Source organism: Lissotriton helveticus, chromosome 6 (assembly GCF_964261635.1).
Source record: "Lissotriton helveticus chromosome 6, aLisHel1.1, whole genome shotgun sequence".
NCBI classification, from domain to species: Eukaryota; Metazoa; Chordata; class Amphibia; order Caudata; family Salamandridae; genus Lissotriton; species Lissotriton helveticus.
Genome location: NC_136067.1, coordinates 445,512,821 through 445,537,191, shown reverse-complemented (window position 1 = coordinate 445,537,191; position 24,371 = coordinate 445,512,821). Strand labels below are relative to the sequence as shown.

General features: G+C 46.3%; 1 protein-coding gene across 1 annotated transcript in view; it reads right to left on the bottom strand.

The window, feature by feature from the left end:
* The window catches only part of ALKAL2 (ALK and LTK ligand 2), a 288,764-nt gene extending 265,353 nt beyond the window's left edge, over positions 1-23,411 (bottom strand). Inside the window, exons 1-4 of the mRNA XM_078646793.1 lie at positions 23,326-23,411; positions 21,495-21,804; positions 1,346-1,399; positions 1,166-1,246 (exon numbers count right to left, since the gene is read on the bottom strand). Coding sequence (XP_078502919.1) covers positions 1,166-1,246; positions 1,346-1,399; positions 21,495-21,756 — 397 coding nt within the window. The 5' untranslated portion in view covers positions 21,757-21,804; positions 23,326-23,411. The remainder of the gene's footprint in view (positions 1-1,165; positions 1,247-1,345; positions 1,400-21,494; positions 21,805-23,325) is intronic.
* Between the last annotated feature and the right edge of the window lie 960 nt (positions 23,412-24,371).

The window sequence follows — 24,371 nt, the reverse complement described above, 5'->3', positions numbered from 1 at the left end:
CCCTTACTTAAATACGGCCATCTCCACCCCCCTGATGATCCCTTCTCTTACCCTACAGCACTGTTCCCTCGACAACCCAGTCCTGATGACGATCCCGACTGACGGGGATCGAAACGCCGTCGACCACACAGCTTAATTTTATGGCGTCCTACTTGTTTTGTACTCCTGGAAATTGACTCATTCTCGTTTTAAGTGACTACAACTTGATCCCTGGAGCCATTACTCTGTATATTTTACCTATTGTCACAACGCGCCGACCACGCTGTTTCACCCCAGCACTTGCACTACCTTCACTATTCACTGTATATATTCATGTATATATCACCCTCACCAAGTGCCACCGGGTTGTCACCCCATTTGATGTGTACAGTGCTGTCTAACTGTATAACTTTGCAACAGACCCGCCTTGCTCTTAAGTGGTGAATAATACCCGCCTGTTTTCAAAAATTGCAGTGACTCCTTATTTTCTTTCCTTTGTAATGCATACTGCATACACCTGTTGAAATTGTCTTCCAATTGATACCTGTTGGGAATTGTTCTTATTTGCATTATAAATGCGGCGCACCATGGGTGGCGGAGCAGCGGCGCAGGATGACTGGCGCATCCCCAGCGATGCGCCAGTCATCATAAATCTGCCCCTACGTGTTTTAGCACAACGCATGCACCATGTACATGGGATTTAAACAGCAGTAATAAAATAGAAACTGAAGGTATGAGATAACACAGCAGTGAATGTAGGGTGGTGGATGAAAGATGTAGGCAGCTTTGGTGTTTGCGGCTCATGTCTTTCTGCAATATCAGCTGCAGGCTTCCATGCAAAACTTTGGGTCCAGTCACTTATTCTTTTCTAAATTAAACACTGCCTTTGATGTTCATGACATCACTATCCTGTCCCTCAAAGTCAGGTCCATGCTCCATGGCTACAACATGGCAGACAAAATAGATGTATTCCTATTAAACCACATTTACGATGATTCATGTGCCTACTTTATCATTTTCATTACTGTTGGTATTATGCAGAAAGCATGAAGAGATTAACCAAAGTAACACAAAAAAAATCAATTGTTAGATTGATGTGAAGAGGTCATTGCTGCAAAAAACGTCTAACAAAGTGAAAATCACATACATATAAGCCTAATTTCTATTAATATCAAACAGCGCTCACATGCTGGAATGGTGCAGTCCCTGGTCGTGTGGTAAAGCCTGTGGAAGTGTTTACTGCATTTTGGGCCAAAGTAGAGAGGACCTAGAGTAGAGAAAGGAGGTAAGCCATTAGCCACAGCATGGAAGTGATGCCACATGGAAGTTATGTAGTTGGAAATTGAAGGGAACACTATATGCTCACCCGTTAGATGTTTGAGAAACTTGTCTTTCATCCTCAGATCTCTGGGAACAATCTCTGTTAGAAACCAGAAAAGCAGACAGTTAAACTGTTAGGCATGAGGAAAATAACTTAACCATGTGAGACAAGGCTATGCACTTTCATTTTAGGTGTGCAATGTGTAGCAGAACATGCATGGAGGTTATCTAGTAGGCCCATAGATGTGCAGGACTGTCACTTTTGACCAACATTAAAGGACCAAAATAGGTAGGGCATCTAAGGTACTAAACTTGACATACAGGTCACATCACCAGAAATTGTATCACATGGCCTCTTAGCCAATTTAGATATCATTGGAAATCGCATCACGTGAAATGGAATACAAATTAGGGAGAATGAGTGTGTGGTGTTTGATAAAAATGATATCATAAGTTACAAATGATATGAATAAATAAATGAACGTTGGTCATCTCTACGGCCAACATTACTCTCAGCAACGCAGTGCATGTTAATAACATCATCAACTGCTCCAAAACACGTCATATACAACACTGCACGTTCACGAGAGAGTAGATGGTAATTTCTTCCATGCATTTATATTTAAAAAGTTTAAATTCACAACTTCCTCGAAAGCAGTATGATGACTCGGAAAAATCTGCAAGCTGTAGCATTGCCAATAACAGTAGCCTACTGCCTCAATGAGTAGGGGTGTCAATGATGGAGTATCTTTCCATAGCCCAACAGAGGCAGGTGAGACCCTCTCTCTTTCGAATCCAGCCAACGGGCATCCTGGAATCCCTGGGGACTGAACTCCGATCTTTGAAATACTAGCAGCAGCCCTGGCAGCCCTCTCTGGGCCACAGGGAAGGTCTCCAGCATGACCTTTGTGTACGGCCAGCACGACCCCGAGAGTCCAGAGGGCTATATTCAGAGACCTTCATCTGGGACAGCAACGTAGGCCCCGATCTAAACACGGCATAACATTAAAGGATCAATAAATCAAACACGTTTTTGTTTAAATCGGCTGGCTCCTGCAAGTGGCGGAGTTCACGAGCCTGCCTGGGTTCGAATCCCACCCCCTGCCTTGCTCTTTATCTCCACTGACATTTGCTCCTCGTCTTCGCCTGCTCTGCTTGAAGTCGCTGAGAGGTGTTTCTTCAACATCACCTCGGACTTAAGAACTCCATAATAGTCAGCTGTGCAATATGCGAATGTGACACATCCGCAGATGCCTCGGACACCATCAAATCCCACACACTTGCATTGTGCCAAGGGCGTGACTTCCTCCGCGGGCTTCGCATTTTCCTAAATCTGCTCGTGCTATGGTGAACAGGCTTAATTCAATGCAAGATCTATCTGACCACGCAAAGAAGCGCGGAGCTTTTAGGCATATTTGCGCGAGGCCTCCCAGGGGACCGGTGTGATGGGAAGAGATGTTGATGCTGAAGCAGCGCGGCTCTCATTAATACTATTTCCTGTGTGCATTTTCCGCCTGATGACTTTACTGGAGAATGGTGCATTCCTATCCCGTTTCTGTGACGCTGCGTCACTTCCAGGAGATGAGAGCTATGCCATCAGCTTGTCTGGCTGAAGAACAATGTACGTCACAGCGCGTACCTCTCCTTCAAAACCCCAGCGTGCCACAACTTCTCATTCTATCACAATAAGCAGTGACCCATGCATTTCATTTTTCCAAATTCATCCGATTCATCTGTGGTGTTATATTTACAGTCTTTACATTTGCTAATCGAAAGCACGTTTTATCGACTACATAAACCCAACGCTGTTCTGAGAAGCTCCACTTTAGTCACAACTTCAAATGTTTGTTTTATTTTCGTTATTTTTAAAAATCTATTTCTAGAGGTTTATTTACCCCTACTCTCACCCAGGTCTTTTTGGAGAGCTGGAGCAAACGGAAAAGATAATAAACATTGAGGATTTCTCAATCCAGTTGACTTGGAATATAGTCTGATATATAACATTGATCTTGATTTGGCGTTTTTTGGGCATGAATGGGTGGTCATGTAAAATATATTATAAGATAGAAACTTGAATAAGGAACATCAAAATAAACATATTAAGTTTTGACTGCATTACAATGTTAGTATTTCACTTTAACATTTTTGCTATTTCGTAAATTCTTATTGTGCACCATATGTGTCTTAATGCTATAGAATGTTCACTAGTGAAATGTACCATAAATAGCTATTGAGAACTGCTGAAGGGTAAAGCAAAGTTTTAATGCTCTCCTAAATGTTAGCAACTTTGTTTCTGGCTCTTATAAGAAGTTGCACCCACCACCAACAAGCTCTTGCCTCAACTCAGATTCGTTAAGTTTTAGCGACATGAAGTAGAAACTGCCCAGCTGACCTTAGGGAATGGACGGGGTAATGACATTTAACGCATTCCGACAGCAGCACAAGTTACATGTTAACATAGTTCAATTAACTCACAATCATCAGAGGTTCCTAGGTGCTGCAGAAAGTGAGCATCTAAACTAAAAACTAAAAGAGACTCTGATTGTTTAATTATCTGTGTACATAGATACATAGATTTGACTACTGCACTGAAGTCAAGCTAGAGATATATGATTACATCTGGACAAGCCCATAACAAATCTGACTGCCATGTTCCGTGTCAGCTGCCTCCTATGCAGTGCAGCTTTAGGCAAATTCAGGTAGACTTCATTGCAGTAGTCTATTTTGGCAGACATAAATGCATTAAAAATCAAACTTTTATGGGGAAAAGGGAAAGCAAAGAATTAGTTTCAGAGATAGCAAGTAGAAAAACGAAGTAGTGACTGAACTAATATGAGAAACCATGTTCAGGTTTGAGTTGATTTTGTTGCCAAAATTGTGTCTAGAGGTGGCTGGAGTAGGAAGGCTGTCAAGAGAAAAGTCATAAAGGGCGGACCTATAATGGAGCATTGAACAAGGCAAGTGGTACCCCATTTTCGTCCCACTTACATGTCAGCTGATTGTAGCACATTCAAATCACAAAAGAGAACATTTTTAGTGACTTTCAACATAGCGTTGTTTACCTGCAAAGTGTACCCAGAGGACTGAATGAGTTGAACAAATATATTGGTAGAAAAGATTGCTCCTTGTGGGCATACAAAAAATGAAGTATAGGTCAGTGTTGGACTTGGTCCTTTTTGTAGGGTCATCCCAGAACATTTTGCCTTCCTCCTGTATTTTTTATGACCTGTTTGTGGTTTTATGACTCTGGGTACTTTACCACTGCTGATCAGTGCTAAAGTGCATATTCTCTCTTTTGTAAATTGTGTTATGGATTAGTGTTTCCATGATTGGCTATTTGATTTACTTTTCAGACACTAGTACAGTGCACTATGTGTGCCGCGGGCCTGTAAATCAAATGCTGCTGGTGGGCTTGCAGCACTGATTGTTCCAACCACAGAAGCAGCTTGTAAAATGTGACTCAGACCTGCCATTGCAGAGCCTGTGTGCAGTCTGGGACTACCATGTCGACTTGGCAAGTGCACACACTTGCCACTCAATAAACCTTCCCTTTTCTATATATTAGTCAATCAATCAATCAATCAGGAGTTTGTTAAAGCGCGACTACTCACCCGTAAGGGTCTCAAGGCGCTAGGGGTGGGGGGGTGTGCAGGTTCCATTCTATCAAGGAGGGGGTCTGTCGAAGAACCAGGTTTTGAGGTTTCTTGCAAAGATGGGGAGCGATGTTGTCTGTCTGAGGTGGAGCGGAAGGGCGTTCGTTCCATGCTTTGGCTGCGAGGAAGGAGAAGGAGCGGCCTCCCGATCTGGTCTTTCTGGTGCGGGGGACCACGGCGTAGGAGAGCTGGGCTGATCGTAGGGTCCTTTGGGGTGCGTGGAATTTGAGCCAGCTGTTCAGGTATGCTGGTCCGGTGCCGTGGAGGGCCTTGTGTGCATGGGTGAGCATCTTAAAGGTGATTCTCGCCTCGACGGGGAGCCAGTGGAGTGTGCGCAGGTGCTGGGAGATGTGGCAGTGTTTTGGCAGGTTGAGGACCAGTCTTGCGGCGGCGTTCTGGATGTTCTGTAGCTTGCGGATGAGGTTTTTGTTTATTCCGGCGTAGAGTGCGTTGCCGTAGTCGAGTCTGCTGGTGACCAGGGCGTGAGTGACTGTCTTTCGGTGTTCAAGGGGGATCCATTTGAAGGTCTTACGAAGGAGGCGGAGGGTGTGGAAGCAGGAAGATGAGACAGAGTTGATCTGGCGGTCCATTTTGAGCTCGGAGTCCAGGATGATTCCCAGGTTGCGTGCGTGGTCTGTGGAGGTTGGCGGGTTTCCGAGGGAGGTGGGCCACCAGGTGTCGCTCCAGGCGTCGGGGTTTGGGCCCATGATGAGTACTTCTGTTTTGTTGGTGTTTAGTTGTAGGCAGCTGTTTTTCATCCATTTTGCGACGGCTTCCATGCCTTCTCGAAAGTTGCGTCTGGCGGTGTTGGGCTCGTTGGATAGGGAGAGGATGAGCTGGGTGTCGTCTGCGTATGACACGATGTTGAGTCCGTAGGTTCTGACGATGGGGGCAAGTGGAGCCATGTAGACGTTGAAGAGCGTCGGGCTGAGGGAGGAGCCCTGGGGGACTCCGCAGGTGGTAGGTGTGGGGTCTGAGAGGAAAGGGGGGAGTCTGACCCGTTGCGTCCTGCCAGAGAGGAAGGACCAGATCCAGTCAAGGGCCTTGTCCTGGATTCCTGCGTCGTAGAGTCTGCTTATTAGGGTGCGGTGGGAGACTGTGTCGAACGCCGCTGATAGGTCTAGGAGGATGAGGGCTACTGTTTCTCCTTTGTCCAGTAGGGTGCGGATGTCGTCTGTTGCGGCGAGGAGGGCGGTTTCCGTACTGTGTTTTTTCTGAAGCCGGATTGGGAGGAGTCGAGGATGTTATGTTCTTCAATGAATGTGGCGAGTTGGCTGTTGATGGCTTTCTCGATGACTTTCGCTGGGAAAGGGAGCAGGGAGATGGGTCTGTAGTTTTTGAGGTCGGTGGGGTCCGCTGAGGGTTTCTTTAGGAGGGGGTTGACCTCGGCATGTTTCCAGTCGTCGGGAAACGAGGCGGTCGCCAGGGAGCGGTTGATGGTGTGGCGGAGCATGGGTGCGATGGTGTCGGCGGCTCTGTTGAAGATGTGGTGGGGGCAGGGGTCCGTGGGGGCTCCTGAGTGGATTGACTTCATTGTCTTCAGTGTGTCTTCAGTGGTGAGGGCTGTCCAGTCATCAATCGCTGGTTTCCGGGTGTCGGGGTGGTTGGTGAGGGTTCAGTGTGTTGGTTGTCTTCGTCGAAGTTGTCGTAGATGCTCTTGATTTTGTGGTGGAAAAAGGTGCTGAGTTTGTCGCAGAGGTCTTGTGAGGGAGGGATGTCGGTAGACTCGCTAGTGGGTTGGGCGAACTCCTTGATGATGCTGAACAGTTCCTTGCTGTTGTGTGCGTGGGTGGAGATTCTGTCTTCAATCGCTTTTTTCTTCGTTTCTCTGATGAGTTGATGGTGGGCGTTGGTGGCGGCTCTGAAGTTGTTGTGGGCTTCTGTGGATTTGGTGTTTCTCCAGGCCTTTTCGAGGCGGCAGCATGTGCGCCTGGACTCTCGAAGTTCGGTGGTAAACCATCTAGATTTCTTGGCACGGGTATTGTTGTTTTTCTTGAGGGGGGCTATGGTGTTGGTGCTGTCCGAGATCCATCTATGCAGGGTTCGGGCTGCGGTGTTGGGGTCGTCGTTTTCCGCGATGGTTGGGTTGGAATTGTTGAGTGAGGAGGTGAGCTGGTCATTGAAGATTTTGGTCCAGTTTCTTTGTGGAAGCAGGTGCTGGTGTCTGTGGATGGTGGGTGTTCTGAAGGTGAAGTGGATGCAACGATGGTCGGTCCATGGGAGTTCGGTGGTGTGGCTGTAGGTGACGGAGTTTCCTGTAGTGAAGAGGGGGTCGAGGGTGTGTCCTGCTGAGAGCGTGGGCTCGGTCACGATCTGGCAGAGTCCAATTTTGTGGAGGTTGTCCAAGAGGCATGTGGTGTTGGGGTCCAGTTGATTGTCGAGGTGGAAGTTGAGGTCTCCCAGCAGGGTGTAGTTGGTGGATGCAATGGCCTGCGGGGAGATAATGTCCGTGATGGAGTTGGCGAAGGGTCCGCGGGGTCCAGGGGGTCGGTAGATGAGGGTTCCTCGGAGGACGGCGGTGGGGCTGGCCAGTATCTTGAAGTGAAGGTGTTCCATCAGTTCTGTGGACTCGTCAGGGAGTGTGCTCAGGCGGAGGCTGGATTTGTGGACGATGGCGATTCCTCCCCCTGGGTGGGTGGGGCGGTCCTTCCTGGAGATATTGTATCCTTGGGGGATGGCGATGGCGATGTCTGGTCCCGAGGTGGTGTTGGTCCAGGTTTCAGTGAAGAATGCTACGTCCGGGGTGGTGCTGTCAAGGAGGTCCCAGATTTCTGTGGCGTGTTTGTGGAGAGATCGGACGTTGAGGAGGATGCATTTCAGGGTCTTCGGTTCGGTTGTGTTCTTGTGGGCGGGTTGTGCTGTATCCGTGTTCTTGGCGGTGCTGCAGGTGTGCCGGCAGCGGTGACAGCTGAAGGGTCCATGGGTGTCGGCTGGTGATGCTAGCTTGCAGTTGTTGTTGCAGCCTGGGTTGAGTGCGTGGAGTGCTGCTGGTTTGTAGTGTTGGCGGGGCGGAGGTCCAGGGTTCCTGGTGCTGGTCGCGGACGGGTCACGGACGGGCACAGACATGCTTGCCTTTGACGCACCTTCGGTGCACCAGCGGCGCGCCCGCAGAACGCGCGCCGCTGCGCGGCCGCGCAGTGGCCGCCATTAAGTAGGGGTCGGGGAGGGCTGGACAGCTGGGAGGCGGGAGCGGGGAGGGGAGCAGGATTGGGCCGGTCGCGCTGGGGGGGAGGGGCCGCGGGGGCAGCAGCGGCGGGGAAAGGTAAAGGGAGGAAAGAAGGGATAAAGAAAAAAGGGAAAATAAGCAGAAATAAGGCACAAAAGAGCAGAGATGCAGAAAAGAGCAGAAAGGTGAAAGATAGAAAGGGTGTGAAAACGAGTGAAGGAGCAGAGGGAGAGAAAGGGAAAATGGGCAGAAATAAGGCACAAAAGAGCAGAGGTGCAGAAAGGTGAAAGATGGAAAGGGTAGAAAAACGAGTGAAAACGAGTGAAGGAGCAGAGGGAGAGAAAGGGAAAATGGGCAGAAATAAGGCACAAAAGAGCAGAGATGCAGAAAGGTGCAGAAAGGTGAAAGATAGAAAGGGTAGAAAAACGAGTGAAGGAGCAGAGTGAGAGAAAGGAGACAGAGGTCCACTGGACCACCAGGGATGAGGCGCAGGGAAACCTGCGGGTGGAGGAGGGCCTCGATCACCAACACTCAAGAGTGCAGGGGCAGGGGCACCTCACTTAATGGTGGAGCTGCGAGGGTGGGAGAGCAATTTCACTGACAATGAGTCAGTGGTCTTGCTCGCCTGTCCCAGCAGTGGCCGCCATTAAGTAAGGGTCGGGGAGGGCTGGACAGCTGGTAGGCGGGAGCGGGGAGCTGGATTGGGTCGGTCGCGCTGGGGGGGAGGGGCCGCGGGGGCAGCAGCGGCGGGGTAAAGTAAAGGGAGGAAAGAAGTGATAAAGAAAAAAGGGATAATAAGCAGAAATAAGGCACAAAAGAGCAGAGATGCAGAAAAGAGCAGAAAGGTGAAAGATAGAAAGGGTGTGAAAACGAGTGAAGGAGCAGAGGGAGAGAAAGGGAAAATGGGCAGAAATAAGGCACAAAAGAGCAGAGGTGCAGAAAGGTGAAAGATAGAAATGGTAGAAAAACGAGTGAAAACGAGTGAAGGAGCAGAGGGAGAGAAAGGGAAAATGGGCAGAAAAAAGGCACAAAAGAGCAGAGATGCAGAAAGGTGCCGAAAGGTGAAAGATAGAAAGGGTAGAAAAACGAGTGAAGGAGCAGGGTGAGAGAAAGGAGACAGAGGTCCACTGGACCACCAGGGATGAGGCGCAGGGAAACCTGTGGGTGGAGGAGGGCCTCGATCACCAACACTCAAGAGTGCAGGGGCAGGGGCACCTCACTTAATGGTGGAGCTGCGAGGGTGGGAGAGCAATTTCACTGACAATGAGTCAGTGGTCTTGCTCGCCTGTCCCCGCAGTGGCCGCCATTAAGTAGGGGTCGGGGAGGGCTGGACAGCTGGGAGGCGGGAGCGGGGAGGGGAGCTGGATTGGGCCGGTCGCGCTGGGGGGGAGGGGCCGCAGGGGCAGCAGCGGCGGGGAAAGGTAAAGGGAGGAAAGAAGGGATAAAGAAAAAAGGGTGGAGCTGCGAGGGTGGGAGAGCAATTTCACTGACAATGAGTCAGTGGTCTTGCTCCCCTAAGTCACCCCTAGGGTAGGCCCCAAGGTACCCCTGTGGGCACGGTGCATTGTATGCAAAAGTTAGGACATGCCCTGATGTGTGTGCATGTCCTGATAGTGAAATACTGCCATTTTCGTTTTTCACTATTGCAAGGCTATCTGTTCCCATAGGACAGAATAGGGAGTTTTTTTATAACAGCTTATAAACATAACTTAGCCTGGGAACAACATAGAAAAGTAAAGATGAGTATGCCTGAACTCAGAATGTTAAAATGCATCTTTCAGTGAGGTTGATTTTTACATTCTGTGTTTGAAAATACAATTTTTAGAATGTAGGTATTTTCTTGCCTAACCATCTAGTGTGCCTCTGCTAGGTTATGTGTACTGCATGTCTGGGTTTTGGATGACAGGGGCTGGAGAGGGGCAGCAGCTCCAGAAATCTGATAAGTCAGGGCTGGGCTGAATAGGCTTGGTCTGCATTTGTAAATGGTGGGAGGAGTAGCATCTTCAGCTGAATAGGGCTGTGCCTGCCTTCCACAATGATGGCTCCGCCCCCCTGTGGTGGGTCTACAACATTGGGCTCACTCTGACAATGGAGGTTGATGCGCAGTTGCAAAGTGCCCCACATAACTGGTTTTGGCTGGGTACAGACACTCTCTGCCTTCAGAGAACAAAGGATTTTTGGGTATTAAAAGAGGGACCCAGACCCCAAACTTTTACATCACTTCTGGGAAATCAAGAGGAACTGTTGCCAAAGAGAAGAGCTGGATAATCTGAGGAGAAATACTGCTCCTGTGCTGTTTACTCTCTGGGGTTGGCCTGCAGTGGCTGCTTGCTGCCAAGGAAAGGAGAAAAAGGACTTTGCTGTTTGCTTTGTCACCTGCTTGAAGAAAAGATCTTCAAGGGCTTGAAACTGAGCTTGCCTCCTGTTTGGAAGTCTCAGGGACACAAAGACCTCACCACCAGCTCCCCTGAATGTCCTTTCTGGGAGTTCCAACCTGCATAGAGATGCCTGCTGCTGTTGAGGACATCTAAAGACTGTTTGTCGCTGGGAGCTGGAAAATTGACCCAACATCGGAGAAGTGTGTCGCATCCGCACCTGTTTCTGACGCATTGTAAATGTAAATGTACAGGAATTTATATAGCGCAAATCACCAAGCGGTCTCTAAGCGCTTGCTTAGGGAACCCGTCCTGGTATTCCCCTGTGAGATAACCCCGGCAGGGTATCCGCAAGGTAAAAGCCAAGCATCCCGCCGCGAGGGGCCGTTGTGGAGATTAAGCAAGCTATTGCCCAGAGTCGCAGAGTGTTAACCCGTGAATCGAGTAGGCACCGGAGCGAGAATTGTCGAGTCCATGGACATTTTAGGACTCAAGACCCTGCCGAGCCGGGAATTGAACCCTTGTCCCGGGCTGACCTCTGCTTCCAGGTCTGCCTCCTCTAACCAGTGAGCCACACTTCTCCACCATTGCCAAAGAAACCTCCCCAGCTCCTGCCGTGGTCACAAAATCACCGCACGACGCATCGGGTGCAACAATCCCCGAAGTTCGAGATCACCGCCCGATCCCGACACAAGCCTGCTGTGCGGCTGCACGAAACCATGCATCATACCGGATCGACGCATTGCGGCGCCAAGATTGTTGCATCGTTGGGTGCCGCAGTAAGAAACAGACGCATCAACTCCTCACACAGTAAGAAAATGACACATCACCTGCTCTCCGGTAAGGAACCGATGCATCAACTCCCCTTCGCTGCAGTATGAAACCGACGCATCACCTCTCCTGGAGCAAGGAATCGACGCATCACCTTCCCTGAGTGTAAGGAACCGATGCATCACCTTCCCTGTGGCCATTTTGTTTGTTTTGCGTGACGCATCTAAGGTACTTTTGAGAAAAGTGTCACATTAATAACTTGCATTGAACTGAACTATTTCTACCATTTGAAAGCCTTATTTTTAATACTGTATTGTGGATTTTTATAATTTGGTCTTGTTTTGTTTTAGATAAAGATTACTTATTTTTCTAAACTGGTGTCGTGTCCATTTGTAGTGTTTTCACTGCATTACTGTATGTGTTCACAAATGCTTTAAACACTGCCTCTGGGATAAGCCTGTCTGCTCGTGCCAAGCTACCAAGGGGGTGAGCAGGGGTTATTTTAGAAGTGTATCCCCTTACCCTGACTAGAATCAAGGATTTGGACAAAGGTACCTACCTCTGCCAACTAGAGACCCCCATTTATAACAGTCAGCAATGCCACTTGTTCATGTTGTACATTTAAGAAATTGAGAAACCTAGCGAGTAAGATGCCTTGGACACTACGACCACTGAACTAGAAATTAGAATCTGGTGATCTGTGTTGTCAAAAGCCACACATAGGCCCAATGGCGCCAATGCAACCACATAACCTTATTCCCATTTACTATGAAGTAGATCATTAATCTCAATCAGAAATATATGAATGTATGACTTACTTAGCAGACCATATCTATGCATTACTTTAGTGTGATGTTTATACATCGCAAAAACCATTACTTCAAAATATTATAGTTTGCATGCTATTACTACGCAAATACATTGACAATAAAAAAACTATGCTCTTTCTCCGCTTTATTTTAATACACATACCACTTTCAATATTTCCCAATAAGGAGGGAATCAGTATAGATCTATGATAAAAGCCAGGGGCAAGAGCTTTGAACACGTGCAGAGAGAACACCGTCCCGCAGCACCAAAAGAGCACATGGTCACCGTTCCGCACACTCCGGGGCCGGTCACCCTGATCTGCGGGTGCAGCTCTGCCAGATCTACAGCACATCCAGCATCAACACTTCGGGGTTTGGGGGGCTCGAGACAGAAGATATGAGGTCAATAAGATTAGGTAAACTAAAGACACCCGTCTTTTACAATGCTTAGAAATGGGAAGAGTGTGGCATGAAGCGCTTCATACTATCGTTACATTCTGAGAGGACTAGGATCGCAGAGGATGGAGATATTATTTATTCACAGAGGAGAGTTCCACAAGCTCTCCTGGAGCTCTCCCAAGTCTAGGGTGATTTGAAACAGATTATTTTGTATTCATCTCCAGTCTCACAGCGCTTGCTGAGCGTTTGATCAACGAGGTGCTCTTTGTACGAACAGAGTCCTCTCCCCAGAGTCCTCCTCACTGGTGTGCACAAAACATCACATTTACAGCACTTTTTACTCTCCTCATCCCAACCTGACACTACCCTACACTACACACACACAAACACAACACAAACACCCCAGCACGACACCACAGCACTGCCATATACCCTAAATTACTACCCACTGCACGACCCTCCCCCTTCCTCCAGTACTGTCCCTACATTTTTACACTACCCTTCACGACCCGACACTACCCTAAACACAAATACACTACTCTACCTACACAACACAACCCTAAAACCTAAAAGACTACCCCTTCACCACCCTAAAAACCACACAGCCCCACTTACCTGTCTCCCCTCGTGGTCCCTTTTTTCACATTCAATCATGCTTCCTCTCTCCTTATGCTTCCTGTCGTCAGATTTGCGTTTTACGGAAGCACCTTAAATAAACACAACGAAGTAGAGAGTCTGCAAATAACCCTATTTGCGTAGTAACAGTAGCATGTGTACTAAAAGCATGCTAAGTAACAAATGCACGGGAACGGTAATGCGCAGTTCCAGCCACAGAGTAAGGGTAGAATACACAAATATATTGGCTACAACCTGGGCAGAATCTTGCCTTAATCAGGTGAAGAATATTGAATGCATAATAATCTATATAGAATATATGTTATGAGTTAATATTAACCCGTTCCGTGCACCCGTCGGCCAACGGCAGATGGGAGCCCTCCCTCCCTGGTGGTGCGAAGGACTGTTAGCCGACGCAGCCCTGCCCGCCCTTTAGAACGCCTACACCTCGGCCGAATTGCCGCTGTGGTTAAGGCGTTAAGAAGAATGATGATTTATTCAGTGGCGGGTGGTAAATTTACCAGGGCGGTGAGGGAGGCCGCACACGCACACATACATCTCACTAACACCCATGCATACACACATACCCATTCACAACACTCATTAACAATACACATACATTCTTACATACACACATGCATGCACCAAACATAAATAAACACGCATAACACTCCGAGAGGAAGACCTTGGAGGTCCCAACAAGGTTGATATTGCTGCAGTCCTAAGCCTCAGATGTCCCAGGAGGGTTTGGACTGCTGCCTTCCCTCATTGGCTGACCTTTGGGCGCAGTCCCAAGCCTTGGAGGTCCCAGGAATGGTGGGACAGTTGCTTTACCTTATTGGTTGACCTTAGGTCAGCCAATGAGGGAAGGCATCAGTCCCAACCTCGTTACAGAGTGGGATGGGGTCAGTGAGACTGCTGACCCACCCTACTCTGTGACAAAGTGTCACTGATTGATGTTCAGCCCTAGGCACTACAAAGCTTACAACTGAAGCACCCAGGTCCGAGACAATCTATGATGTTCCTCCTCGTCTCGAGGTAGAGGGCCTCGAAGACACTTTTGCCAGGCAGAGGTGCTCACGCCCACAGGGCTGTGAAATCCCCACCCTGGCAAAGTTCAGCTCAGGCAGCCAGGAGCATGCACATGTCTAGTTCGTGGCTGCCTGACCTTAACTAGAAAAGTGTCTATCATGCTGACCTTTGTTCAGCCTGACAGACACTCTTCTTGTGTGGAAAAGGTTTGGGGGGCCCTTAGCCTGAATGGACAGGCGTCTGTTGGATTTGATGTTGAGATAATACAATTACAATGTAAATGTGCAAAATTGGACTTTACATTTTTACAAATAAAAATGTTTTCTAATTGCCACACCATTTGAAACCATGGTCCCATCTAATATATCAATGTTTCACTGATTGCTGTGAAATATGGGATTCCTCATGACAGTGACTGCCCCAAACTACTCTGTACAGCTTTAAGTGTAAGTGTTAGACTGACACCCTCGAGGTAGTGTTTCCCAAAATGTTTTGCTTTTTCTCATGGGTTTTGCTGAATCTCTTTTAGTGGCCTTAGGGCTCTGGGCACTTTCCCACTGTAAATGCAGTGTGAAAGTGTGTGTGCCCTTCCTATAAACGTTGAGAAGTGGTGCTTATATGATGTTTTTAAACGTGTCTCAAGTCTGCCATTGCAGCCCGGTGGGTTCGCACTTGCACCTATGAGAATTTTAAACATGTGCCAAGCCTGCCATTGCAGGCCTGTGTGTGCGCAATTGCACTTATGCACCGGTTGAACATTTTAAACCACTGGCCAATATTTAGGGGTCCTTTCATTACCACTAGAGCACCCCTAGGGTAAGTCTTATGGGGTGAAGCAAGTGTTAGGTGAAAAGCAGGGCAGTTACACATGTGTGTTCCCTGCTCAGGTATTGAAGAATACCCATGCACGCTTTCACTACCGTAGAGATTTGCTCTTCCCATAGGTTAACCTGAGGGAATTGTTGAAATGACTTCAAGCTGCAATAGAAGCTTCCTGTGGAAGAGCCTCATAATCTTACCTATCATTGGATTCACAATGACAAACCATTTCCTGTGGTAAAGAGGGATTTGCCAATAATAGCTGGTGCGACCCATATTAACGCGCAGCAGGCCCCATTTCCAATGAGGTACGGAATTTGAAACTCTTTGTTGTGTGTGACTGGAACTGTCTGGAGTGGCCAGTATCATTGCGCACCAGACATTGTGCTCCATTTCCAGGGAGATATGGAATTTTCAACTCTTCATTGTATGTGACTGGAATTGTCTGGTGCGACCCATATTAACACACACCAGACGCTGTACCTCATTTCCAGGGTGGACGGAATTTGCAACGCTTCGTTGTGTGTAACCGGAATTGTCTGTGTGACTCAGATCAACACACACCAGACATTATGCCTCACTTTCAGGGAGGTACTGAGTTTGCAACTCTTCATTTTCTGTGACTGCAATTGTTTCTGGAGCTACTGGTATCAATGCACTCTAAAGGCTGTGCCTCATATCCAGGGAGGTGCAGCGGAGCGGATTGAGTTTTATGGTGCGCGGATTACCTGGGTATGACTTTGATCGATGTGTGTCTGACGGGGTGCCTCTTTCTTCAGAGAGGCTCCCCTGTTTCAGTCCCCATTCATCGATTATTTCTTTTATGGCTTCAGTGCGGCGGACCATATGCCCACTCCTCATCTGGCTCCGACGACTTCGTGTTCCCAGGTATTATTGACTGGATTGGGCCTAAGTGGTGAGAGTGATTGACTGGGCTAAAGGACTCGTCTGAGAACAATCAGAAGTGGGTAAAGAGACTGCATTAGCCCACCCCCGGTGTTCCGCAGAACTGGGCTGGTGCTGGAAGGAATAGTGTGGAAACCTTTGACTGAACTACTTTCACCCTCAGCCCACTTCTGCTCCACATACTGTGGATAAACTTCCTGAGTAGTGGCCAAATTTCCATTTGTCGACTGCCACCTGTTAAGCCCTGCTACCTAACCCCACCTTCTTCACTGGGACCCTGACTACATCTGACTCCAGCCGCGATCAACCTAGTATCGGGGGAAGGTTTCCTTCATCTCCCGCCCATGGTGGAGGGTAGTTGGGGTTAGCTGAATGGTGGTGGAGGGCTTGAGTCATGGGGTGTTCATGTGCATTGTAAAGTACCTGCCAGATATCAGCTGCATCGTGTTACGGTGCTGTGTAAGTGTGTGTGCGAGTTCTCTCCATACGAAACTGCCTGATATCTGTGCACTGTGTATCAGTGTTGAGTGAGTGTGTGGGAGTGACTGCCAGTTATTAATTACACTGCAAGGCGGTGCTACTTTGCACATTGATTCCTTGCCAAAAGAATATAACATTTGACATTGGTTTTTACCGCACACAGTGCTGTTTAAAAGTGTTGTAATTATCTGTGTGGTATTGAATTATAATAATTGCCAGGGTGGGCCTCATTCTGACAACGTTTCACACTGCATAAGGGTGCTAGAGGGTAAAGTAGGATTTTTCCCAAATGTGCATATTACTGATGTCATTTTTATACGTGTGGGCCTAGTACTGGTATTGATATTTCCAAATGTCATTCATGCCCAGAAATACATGATGTTCACGTTGTGTTAATTAATGTGTGTGTTGAGTATAAACGTCTACATATAACATGTGTGACGCCTCTTTGTGACGCTCAGTGTATTTATTGTTTGAGAGTGCTGTGCCAATGCTTTACACATTGCCTCTCTGAAAAGCCAGACTGCTCAGTGCCAAGCTACACAAGGATGAGGGCAAGATATACCGTGAGAGCAATCACCCACCCCTGATGGGAGTGGTAGGTTCTGAAGGCTAGGACCTCGTCTCAGCCAACCAGAATGGGCCAGTTCCAACAGTTAGTTAATCAACATTCTCTTCATGAAAGGCAAACTAAACCTGAGCATTCTAATTTCAGTCATCCGCTTTTTCACTGAAAAAAACATAACGCTAGTTAAGGTTTAGCGAACACAAAATCAAAAAAGTCCAGAAATTTACCAGGTATGGAATGCATCATACACAATGAACCCTATAAAATATATTTCAGGCCATGATTTGCTTTTGGTAAACAGCTTTTTTTTAACATGTCAGCAGCATTGTGGTACACTGTTCATGACTGGCGGTTTGATCTATGGTGTGGCTTTCACGCGATAAGTGGTCAATTTCATGGCTTTTTCAGTTTTGCATTTTCTGAACCATAAACAATAATTTTTTAAGGGGCTTTACATTGTACATTTTTCATCTGCATGTTCCCACTGCATGCCATGCAAGACCGTATTGGTGCAGACCCAGCACACAATTCTACTGGGAGGATGAGCTGCATATGCACACCCTTGGAGAGAGGATGTAGCCTTACGGCTAGAGCGGTTGACCTCGGCCCTGAGGAACTGGGTTCGAATCTCGGCAGCGACGCTCAACATCCTGTGATTGAGGGCAAATCACTTAATATCTCCGTGCCTAACAAAAATGAATGTGTTCATCTGAAACAAAACTTGTGCTCATGTAAAGGGCTCTGCTTCTCGTGTCTAGTTCGCGCTATATAAAACTCTACCAAAAAAAAAATTTTGTCATGTGCAAAAGTCATATGGCTACATGAGCCTCGCCTTCGTCTGGGTACTGCATCACGATAATAGATGGTCAAGAAGTGTTTTTCTCTGCCTTTGAACTTTGCCTCCATCTGATCTGCTTGAAACGTGATATATTTGCTCTGGGCTCAATTTGCCAACTGTCTGCCAAATGTAGTGGTGGCACACCAAAGTTAGTAGCAAATGCATTTTGTATTACCGCCATTTATCTTTACACCCCACCTCTATGGAGCTGCTAAAAACCTGAAATGCCAACAAAAAGCTGATCCGACTAAACATCTGCCGTCTTTGTGGCTTCATCAATAATGCCAATGATGTTATTAGCAAATCAACACTTTTTCACCCCCCTTCTTTAATGAGCATCACTCATGAATCATCGTGTTTTTTTAGTAACAGTAAGCTAAACATGCTAAGTTTCTGCATATTATCTAGAGATCCTGTAAAAAGGCCCACAAGTAAATCAAAAATACATTTACCCTACCTTTAAGATTAGCTAAACCTTATTGGATCAGCACAATACCTTTAATACCTTCACCTACACTAGGTGTAACTTCCCAACTGACTGCCATGTTGCATGCAGATTCCTTAAGCAGCACCAAAGTATTAACAAATGGCAATGTATTGTTCTTCGTTTATCTTTGCTTTCTTAGAGAGACTGGTATAAAATTGGACATACAAATTTAAAACGAATGCTTCTAAAATATTGCCAAATTGTAGGCAAGTTTGTTACAGAATGCCATCATTGTTAGACAATGAATACTTTTTGCCCACTATTTTAACTTCATACGTTGATGAATACGCATTATTTTGAAATACAAATAGATGGCTAAACCTGCTAAGTGTCTGTGAAATTTCACGTGTATTTGTCAAATGGTGCTGAAGTTAGAAGCAAATCAAAATAATGAATTTTAAGTTGTCATGATATACAAACGTATTATCAATTTTTAGCCCCAACTGCAACCTTTATCAAATGTTAACATCTGACACACTACTGACCAGATTTATATTAATCACAGAAAGCACACTTTATAATTAAAGTTCTGCATCCATGCCTAGTTTGGCATAGATGCAATCAGCATTTCTATGGCAGTGAGCAAAGTTTCCTAAGGGAGCTAAAATGAACATGTATTTTCGACCTCCTTAATCTTTTCCCCATGCTTAGAACTGAAGGACAATTGGCATGTTGGACCACAGCTACTTATGCTAATGAGTGCCAAATTTTGTGCCAAGTCATCAGTGGCGACCAGAGTTACAGGCGAATCCAAAAATGCATTTAGAATGGAAAGCACAACTTAACCATAACTTCTACAAAATATATATAATACAAGCGGCGATAGTGCTGTTTTGTTATGGTTAAGGCAGACTTTTCATTGAGAAGGCATTTTTTTGTCTTTGTGAGAACTTTGGCACTGTTTGACACATCTGAATGAAACATTCCAAACATCAAAGTCCATTCACTCAGATTTCTTCATGGCAAGTTTAATGCCGATTTTTCCAGTGGGACCAAAAAACGGTGAGTTTCCCAAAAAGTGATATTTCCCATTTTAACTTACCTAGAATTCTTTGCCTTTTGATTAAGAATAAATGGCTACACAAAATTGCACCAAACTTGCCAATTTAGTAGAACTTTACACAAGTGCCATTGCTTGGCTTAATGTAAATCATTTGAGTAATTTTCAAGATATTACCAATTAAAAAGTGCTCCATTGTGGGCATAATTTCATAGCTATCTGGACTGTCAATCCAAGTATACTCTGCTGATTTGTGAATCTACAGAGAAGTTGCAAATCCAATTTAAGAAAAGAGACACCTGGTGGAGATTGGCGAATCCACACTGTGGTGATTGGGTGGCTGTCACAGAAAATTCCTCCTGCAGCCCCCATTATTCAATACGGTCCACTGAGCACTATTTTGGGGAAAATAAAAACAAAAAGGGCATAAGACTGTAGGGTGCACTTACCCTGTCCCCTAAAACCAAAGCGACCCATGCAGCATTACAATTAATATTATAAAAAAAAAAAAAGGTTTTCATCAATGGATTCACAAATAAGAATATTAGACCCCCTGTGTCTGTGGTCTAAGGATTTGTGATTCCAACGCAGAAGTCCTGAATTCTGATAAAAACATTAAAATAATTTGATGTATTATAGCTTGGCTAATCCCTATTGTGCATGACTAAAGGGAGTATACCGTGGGCAATAGCTGTGGTTGGGAGTTTAGGGGCAGGAAACAGTTGTATGTGATCGAAAAAAATTAAACTCACTGAAAAAAGATTAAAGTAAAGTTATACTTAAATTTTGGTCTAAAACTATTCTTTTGTTAAAAAAAGATTGATATTCACTGGACAAATATAGCTAATGTGCAGGTATGGTTTCAAAATAAAAATTAAAAACCACTACATTCACCTCTTTTCCCCTTTTTTATGGTTCGGAGTATAATAACTAGAACACTATCGTTGATATCACCCGTGATGGCATTAATAATGTAATTCAACATGTCATAAGTGATGTAATAGGTAAAATCATAATCAGTGGATGACGACGAGGCACATCGTGGTCGGTGTACTTAGCAGTCATGGATCATTTAAAAACTTGGAGAGGGGGTAGAGAAAAGTGTTTCTCCACAGAGCAAGGTTTTCTGTGAGGAGAAAAGCAAAAGTGCATTTGCACATCCAGCTACATTTCCCCACTGAGTAAGTGTACGCTATGTACAATATCTCATTGAGGAAACAGTAGCACAATGAATATGTCACATGACAAGGCTGTGACATAACTTTCCAAGCATAATTATGGAACTGTTTATGTAGTCACAAAATCAGTAATTAATCTAATCCAATTACACGTGTTATTTAGGGCAAGTGTACTAATAAACACACGTTCATACAATTACAAGTAAAGTGTACATTTCTGATTCTCGATTACAACAGTAAAGTGTTAATGGCTTGAAAAAACATCACTTATTAATATAACACTTTGTCTATACAAAGGAAAACAACTATGCTAATGGCAGGGAGCCTTATTCAGGTTGATTTTATCTTAATGGACAGGTTTAGCCCCGTATGGGCTGGTTCTGGTTTCGCAAAGTTCTTTCTAACTACTACACATGCTAGAACAACGTAGCTAAACCATATGTGCAGACTCACGGAGTAATTACAAGGATTAACCTCTCAGGGGTCATGACCTTTTCAAGTATCAAATGACAAATGTTTAACAAACCGTGAGACATAGTCACACCAAATTATATGAACACCTTTGACCAAGAAGAACAATCTTCCAATGGAGAAAATTGGGTGAACACAATTTTTGGAAGGAATATTGAGGAGTAGATTGCTCAAATTTGGACAAAGTAACGTCAATTATCACCCAACAAAGCCACTGCACTGTTCCGGTGACACAACGTTATCCACTCATTGTTTTGCCTTTGGACTTATAATACTTTTACCAGAGCAACCTCGGGGGCACTAATGGACACGAATATATCTGTAGCCAAACACTTTGTTGCATTTTCTGATATAATTTACTGTCCTAACTGTGCCGCACAATATATGCATTTTTAGGTGGTAACAACAGATCTCCTTGGAGGTATGTACTTTCGATACAATTCTATTTTGTCCCACTCTTACTTCATATCAGTCCAAAGAGGTCACCCACCTCCCCCAAGCCCTGCCTACCTCAGAACACAACAAGCCCAGCCATAATAGTTGTGCTCGTGCTTTGCCCGGTGTCACGTTCATACTAACAGAGTAGTGCTGTTGAAACTAACGGGAGGGGCGAAAATGGGAGACTCACCGACTCTCTGCTCGTCCTGATAGTTCCCGTAGTCGGGGGCTTCCTTGTCGTCCAGTTTGTAGTCGTCCGTGAATTTGGAGTACAACTGCACCCCGTTTTCCTTGGCCAAGTGGTAGTTTCTCAAGTCCTGTATGATGTCCATGATGAGGTTGAGGACGGCGCTGTCTCGGAGCTCGACAGGCTCGGTCCTCTCTTTGCAGCCTCCAGCCGTCAGCATGCAGAGCAGCAGCGCCATCTGTAAGGGGCATCTCGGCTGGCTCATGGCGGTCAGGCAGGTGGGGACAGCCTCCGACAGCTCCGGCTCCCGCAGCTGCGAGACGCAAACACATGTTCACGGGAGGAAAACTGCAAGACCCTCGTCAAAAAGTATGCAAACATCACCCACGCACTTTCACTGCACTTCTCATGTATGCGTCTGTGAAGAACGGCAGTGTGCACGGAGAATTCAACTTAGGGAAGAGCGCCCTCTGAGCTGAATACCCTCTGCAGGGCAGACAGACAGGCTCTGCTTAAATTTTGTTCCAAACACATTTTCTGAGAATTTGAATATTTCCCTTTTCGTCGATCCATTCATCCATTGACTATGTCTGTATACATAACCCCCGTCCCTCCCTCCATCTGCCCATCCATTCCATAGCCATCCATCCATCCAACCAATAGTCACTCATCTAGCATCCAAGTAAAATAAATAAATCCATTCATTCATCCATCCACATATACTTACATACACCTTATCCACACACTCAAACCCATCCAGCTACCCCTTAAGCCCCTCCATCCATCCATCCATCCATCCTTACATACAGCTCATCCACCCATTCAAACCCAGCCAGCTCCCAAACCCATAACCCGTCCATCCATCCATCCATCCATCCATCAGCACATCTCGAATTTAAATCTATCTATCTATCTATCTATCTATCTATCTATCTATCTATCTATCTATCTATCTATCTATCTATCTATCTATCTATCTATCTATCTATCTATCTATCTATCTATCTATCTGTCTGTCTGTCTGTCTGTCTGTCTGTCTGTCCGTCCGTCCGTCCGTCCGTCCGTCCGTCCGTCCGTCCGTCTGTCTGTCTGTCTGTCTGTCTGTCTGTCTGTCTGTCTGTCTGTCTGTCTGTTCAGTCCAGTTGCAGAGAGAATGCAGTCAAATATGTGTGTTCAGACCATCCACGTCTGCCAATGTGGGTTTCTTCTGTATATTTTCTCCACACTTCCCTCCCCTTTGTCTTTCTGGCTGCATGTCTATCTTTCTAACTAGATAGTGTCATTCAACCTGTACAAAAGCTATATACAAGCTGTATGCATGTATGTTTTTCTTTCAACCTTTTCTATTTTTGCCAAGGTATGTTTTTTTTTATCTCAGTCTATCCAGTTACCTCGGTGTACCACCGTTTGTCAGTCAGTACATCGTTAAGTGTGTTGACTATATTTATTTTCCGTACGTTTATACCTATCAGCTCCTCTGTGCCTGTGTATTAATGCTATGTATCCGTCCCATCCTCCCTAATTTTCTGTGTTTCTGCCTGCTTGCATCGTGGCCGCCTGTCTCCTAGGAATGTCTGTCTAATCTACCTTCGTACTTAGCAAACTTTCCGCTGCTCTGGCTGTCTGTGTGTATGTCCGTATGTCTGTCTGATCAGGGGTCTGCCTGCCTAGCCAAGCAGTGTAAAAGTAATTTTTGAATGCATGCTACTACCACAACTAGATTCAAGTATCTAAAATACTGAAGCAGTAACCGGCACATAGACTTATGAGTAAGCGGAAGTGTGAGAACAAAGAGATAACCAACCCCCCCACCCCCGCCCCTCCGGTGATTTACCTGCTTTAACAAGACCTCCAGGTGTGCCTTCCTTTGCTGAATCCGATGCCTCTTCAGTAAACGATGAAGCAGAAGAGGAGACGGCAGCCCCTTCCTTTTATCATAAAAGTTTGCAGACGTCCAGGTACTCAGCAGGCTACACCATCACCGCTCCTGGCTGCCTCTTATATAGCATAGGTTTTTCCTGAGGTGGCTCAATCTGATATTATCGACATCCAAGTGGGTGGAAAACAATTAAAAAAAAAAAAGTCGACTTGGCAACCTTTGGCGAGCGTGTGCTGCTGAAGCGCTCCACGCAGTTGTGGTACCGGGAGGGCTGAGGCACTTCTTATCCTGTGTAGACGTCGAAGCCGCAGACGTCCCAAGTGGGCAACCCCGGGAGCTCCACCAGCGACGCGCTACGAGTCACCCGAGTCGCCCAGCGCCCTTCCCGGCCGTCAGCGCTCCCCCCACCCTCTAGCCTGCTCGCAAAGCGCGCTTCATCTTTCCATCAGTCCATGTGCGGAGGCAGCGCTGTCCGTTTACCGGGAACTTTCCCTCCTAATCCTCTTAACCGGGAAGGTTTCTGTTGCTGCTGATAATGGGCACGGCTCATTATTGCCTGGGCGAGCGGCAGGTTCTGGTAAGGGATCCCTGGTCGATTCCTGTTTTTGTTTACTGCTTGTATTTTGAGGTCTGGTTCGGTGACTGGAAGCACTCACTCTACCTATATGGGAGATGTGTCTGAGCCCTATAGGGTGCCTTACGGCCTACGCCACCTCTCACTCGCCCCGCCACAGGGGTTTGAGTGCCAGAGTAGTGACACTGAAAAGCGAGCCTCATGAACTTTCCTTTCGTTACATCTCTGAGCTCACCACTCCCTTGCCAAAAGCAAATACGACTTTGAAAGGAACTAAGCTCCGCTTTCCCACACCCAAAAACAAAAGTTTAGTTAGTAACAGAGTTTTTTTGTGATAAGTTAGAAAAAATGCATAGCTCTATCTAGCATTGATGCTCCTGCTTCCTGTTCGTTCAGAGGCTAACATTTGTTAGTGGACTTGCCACGA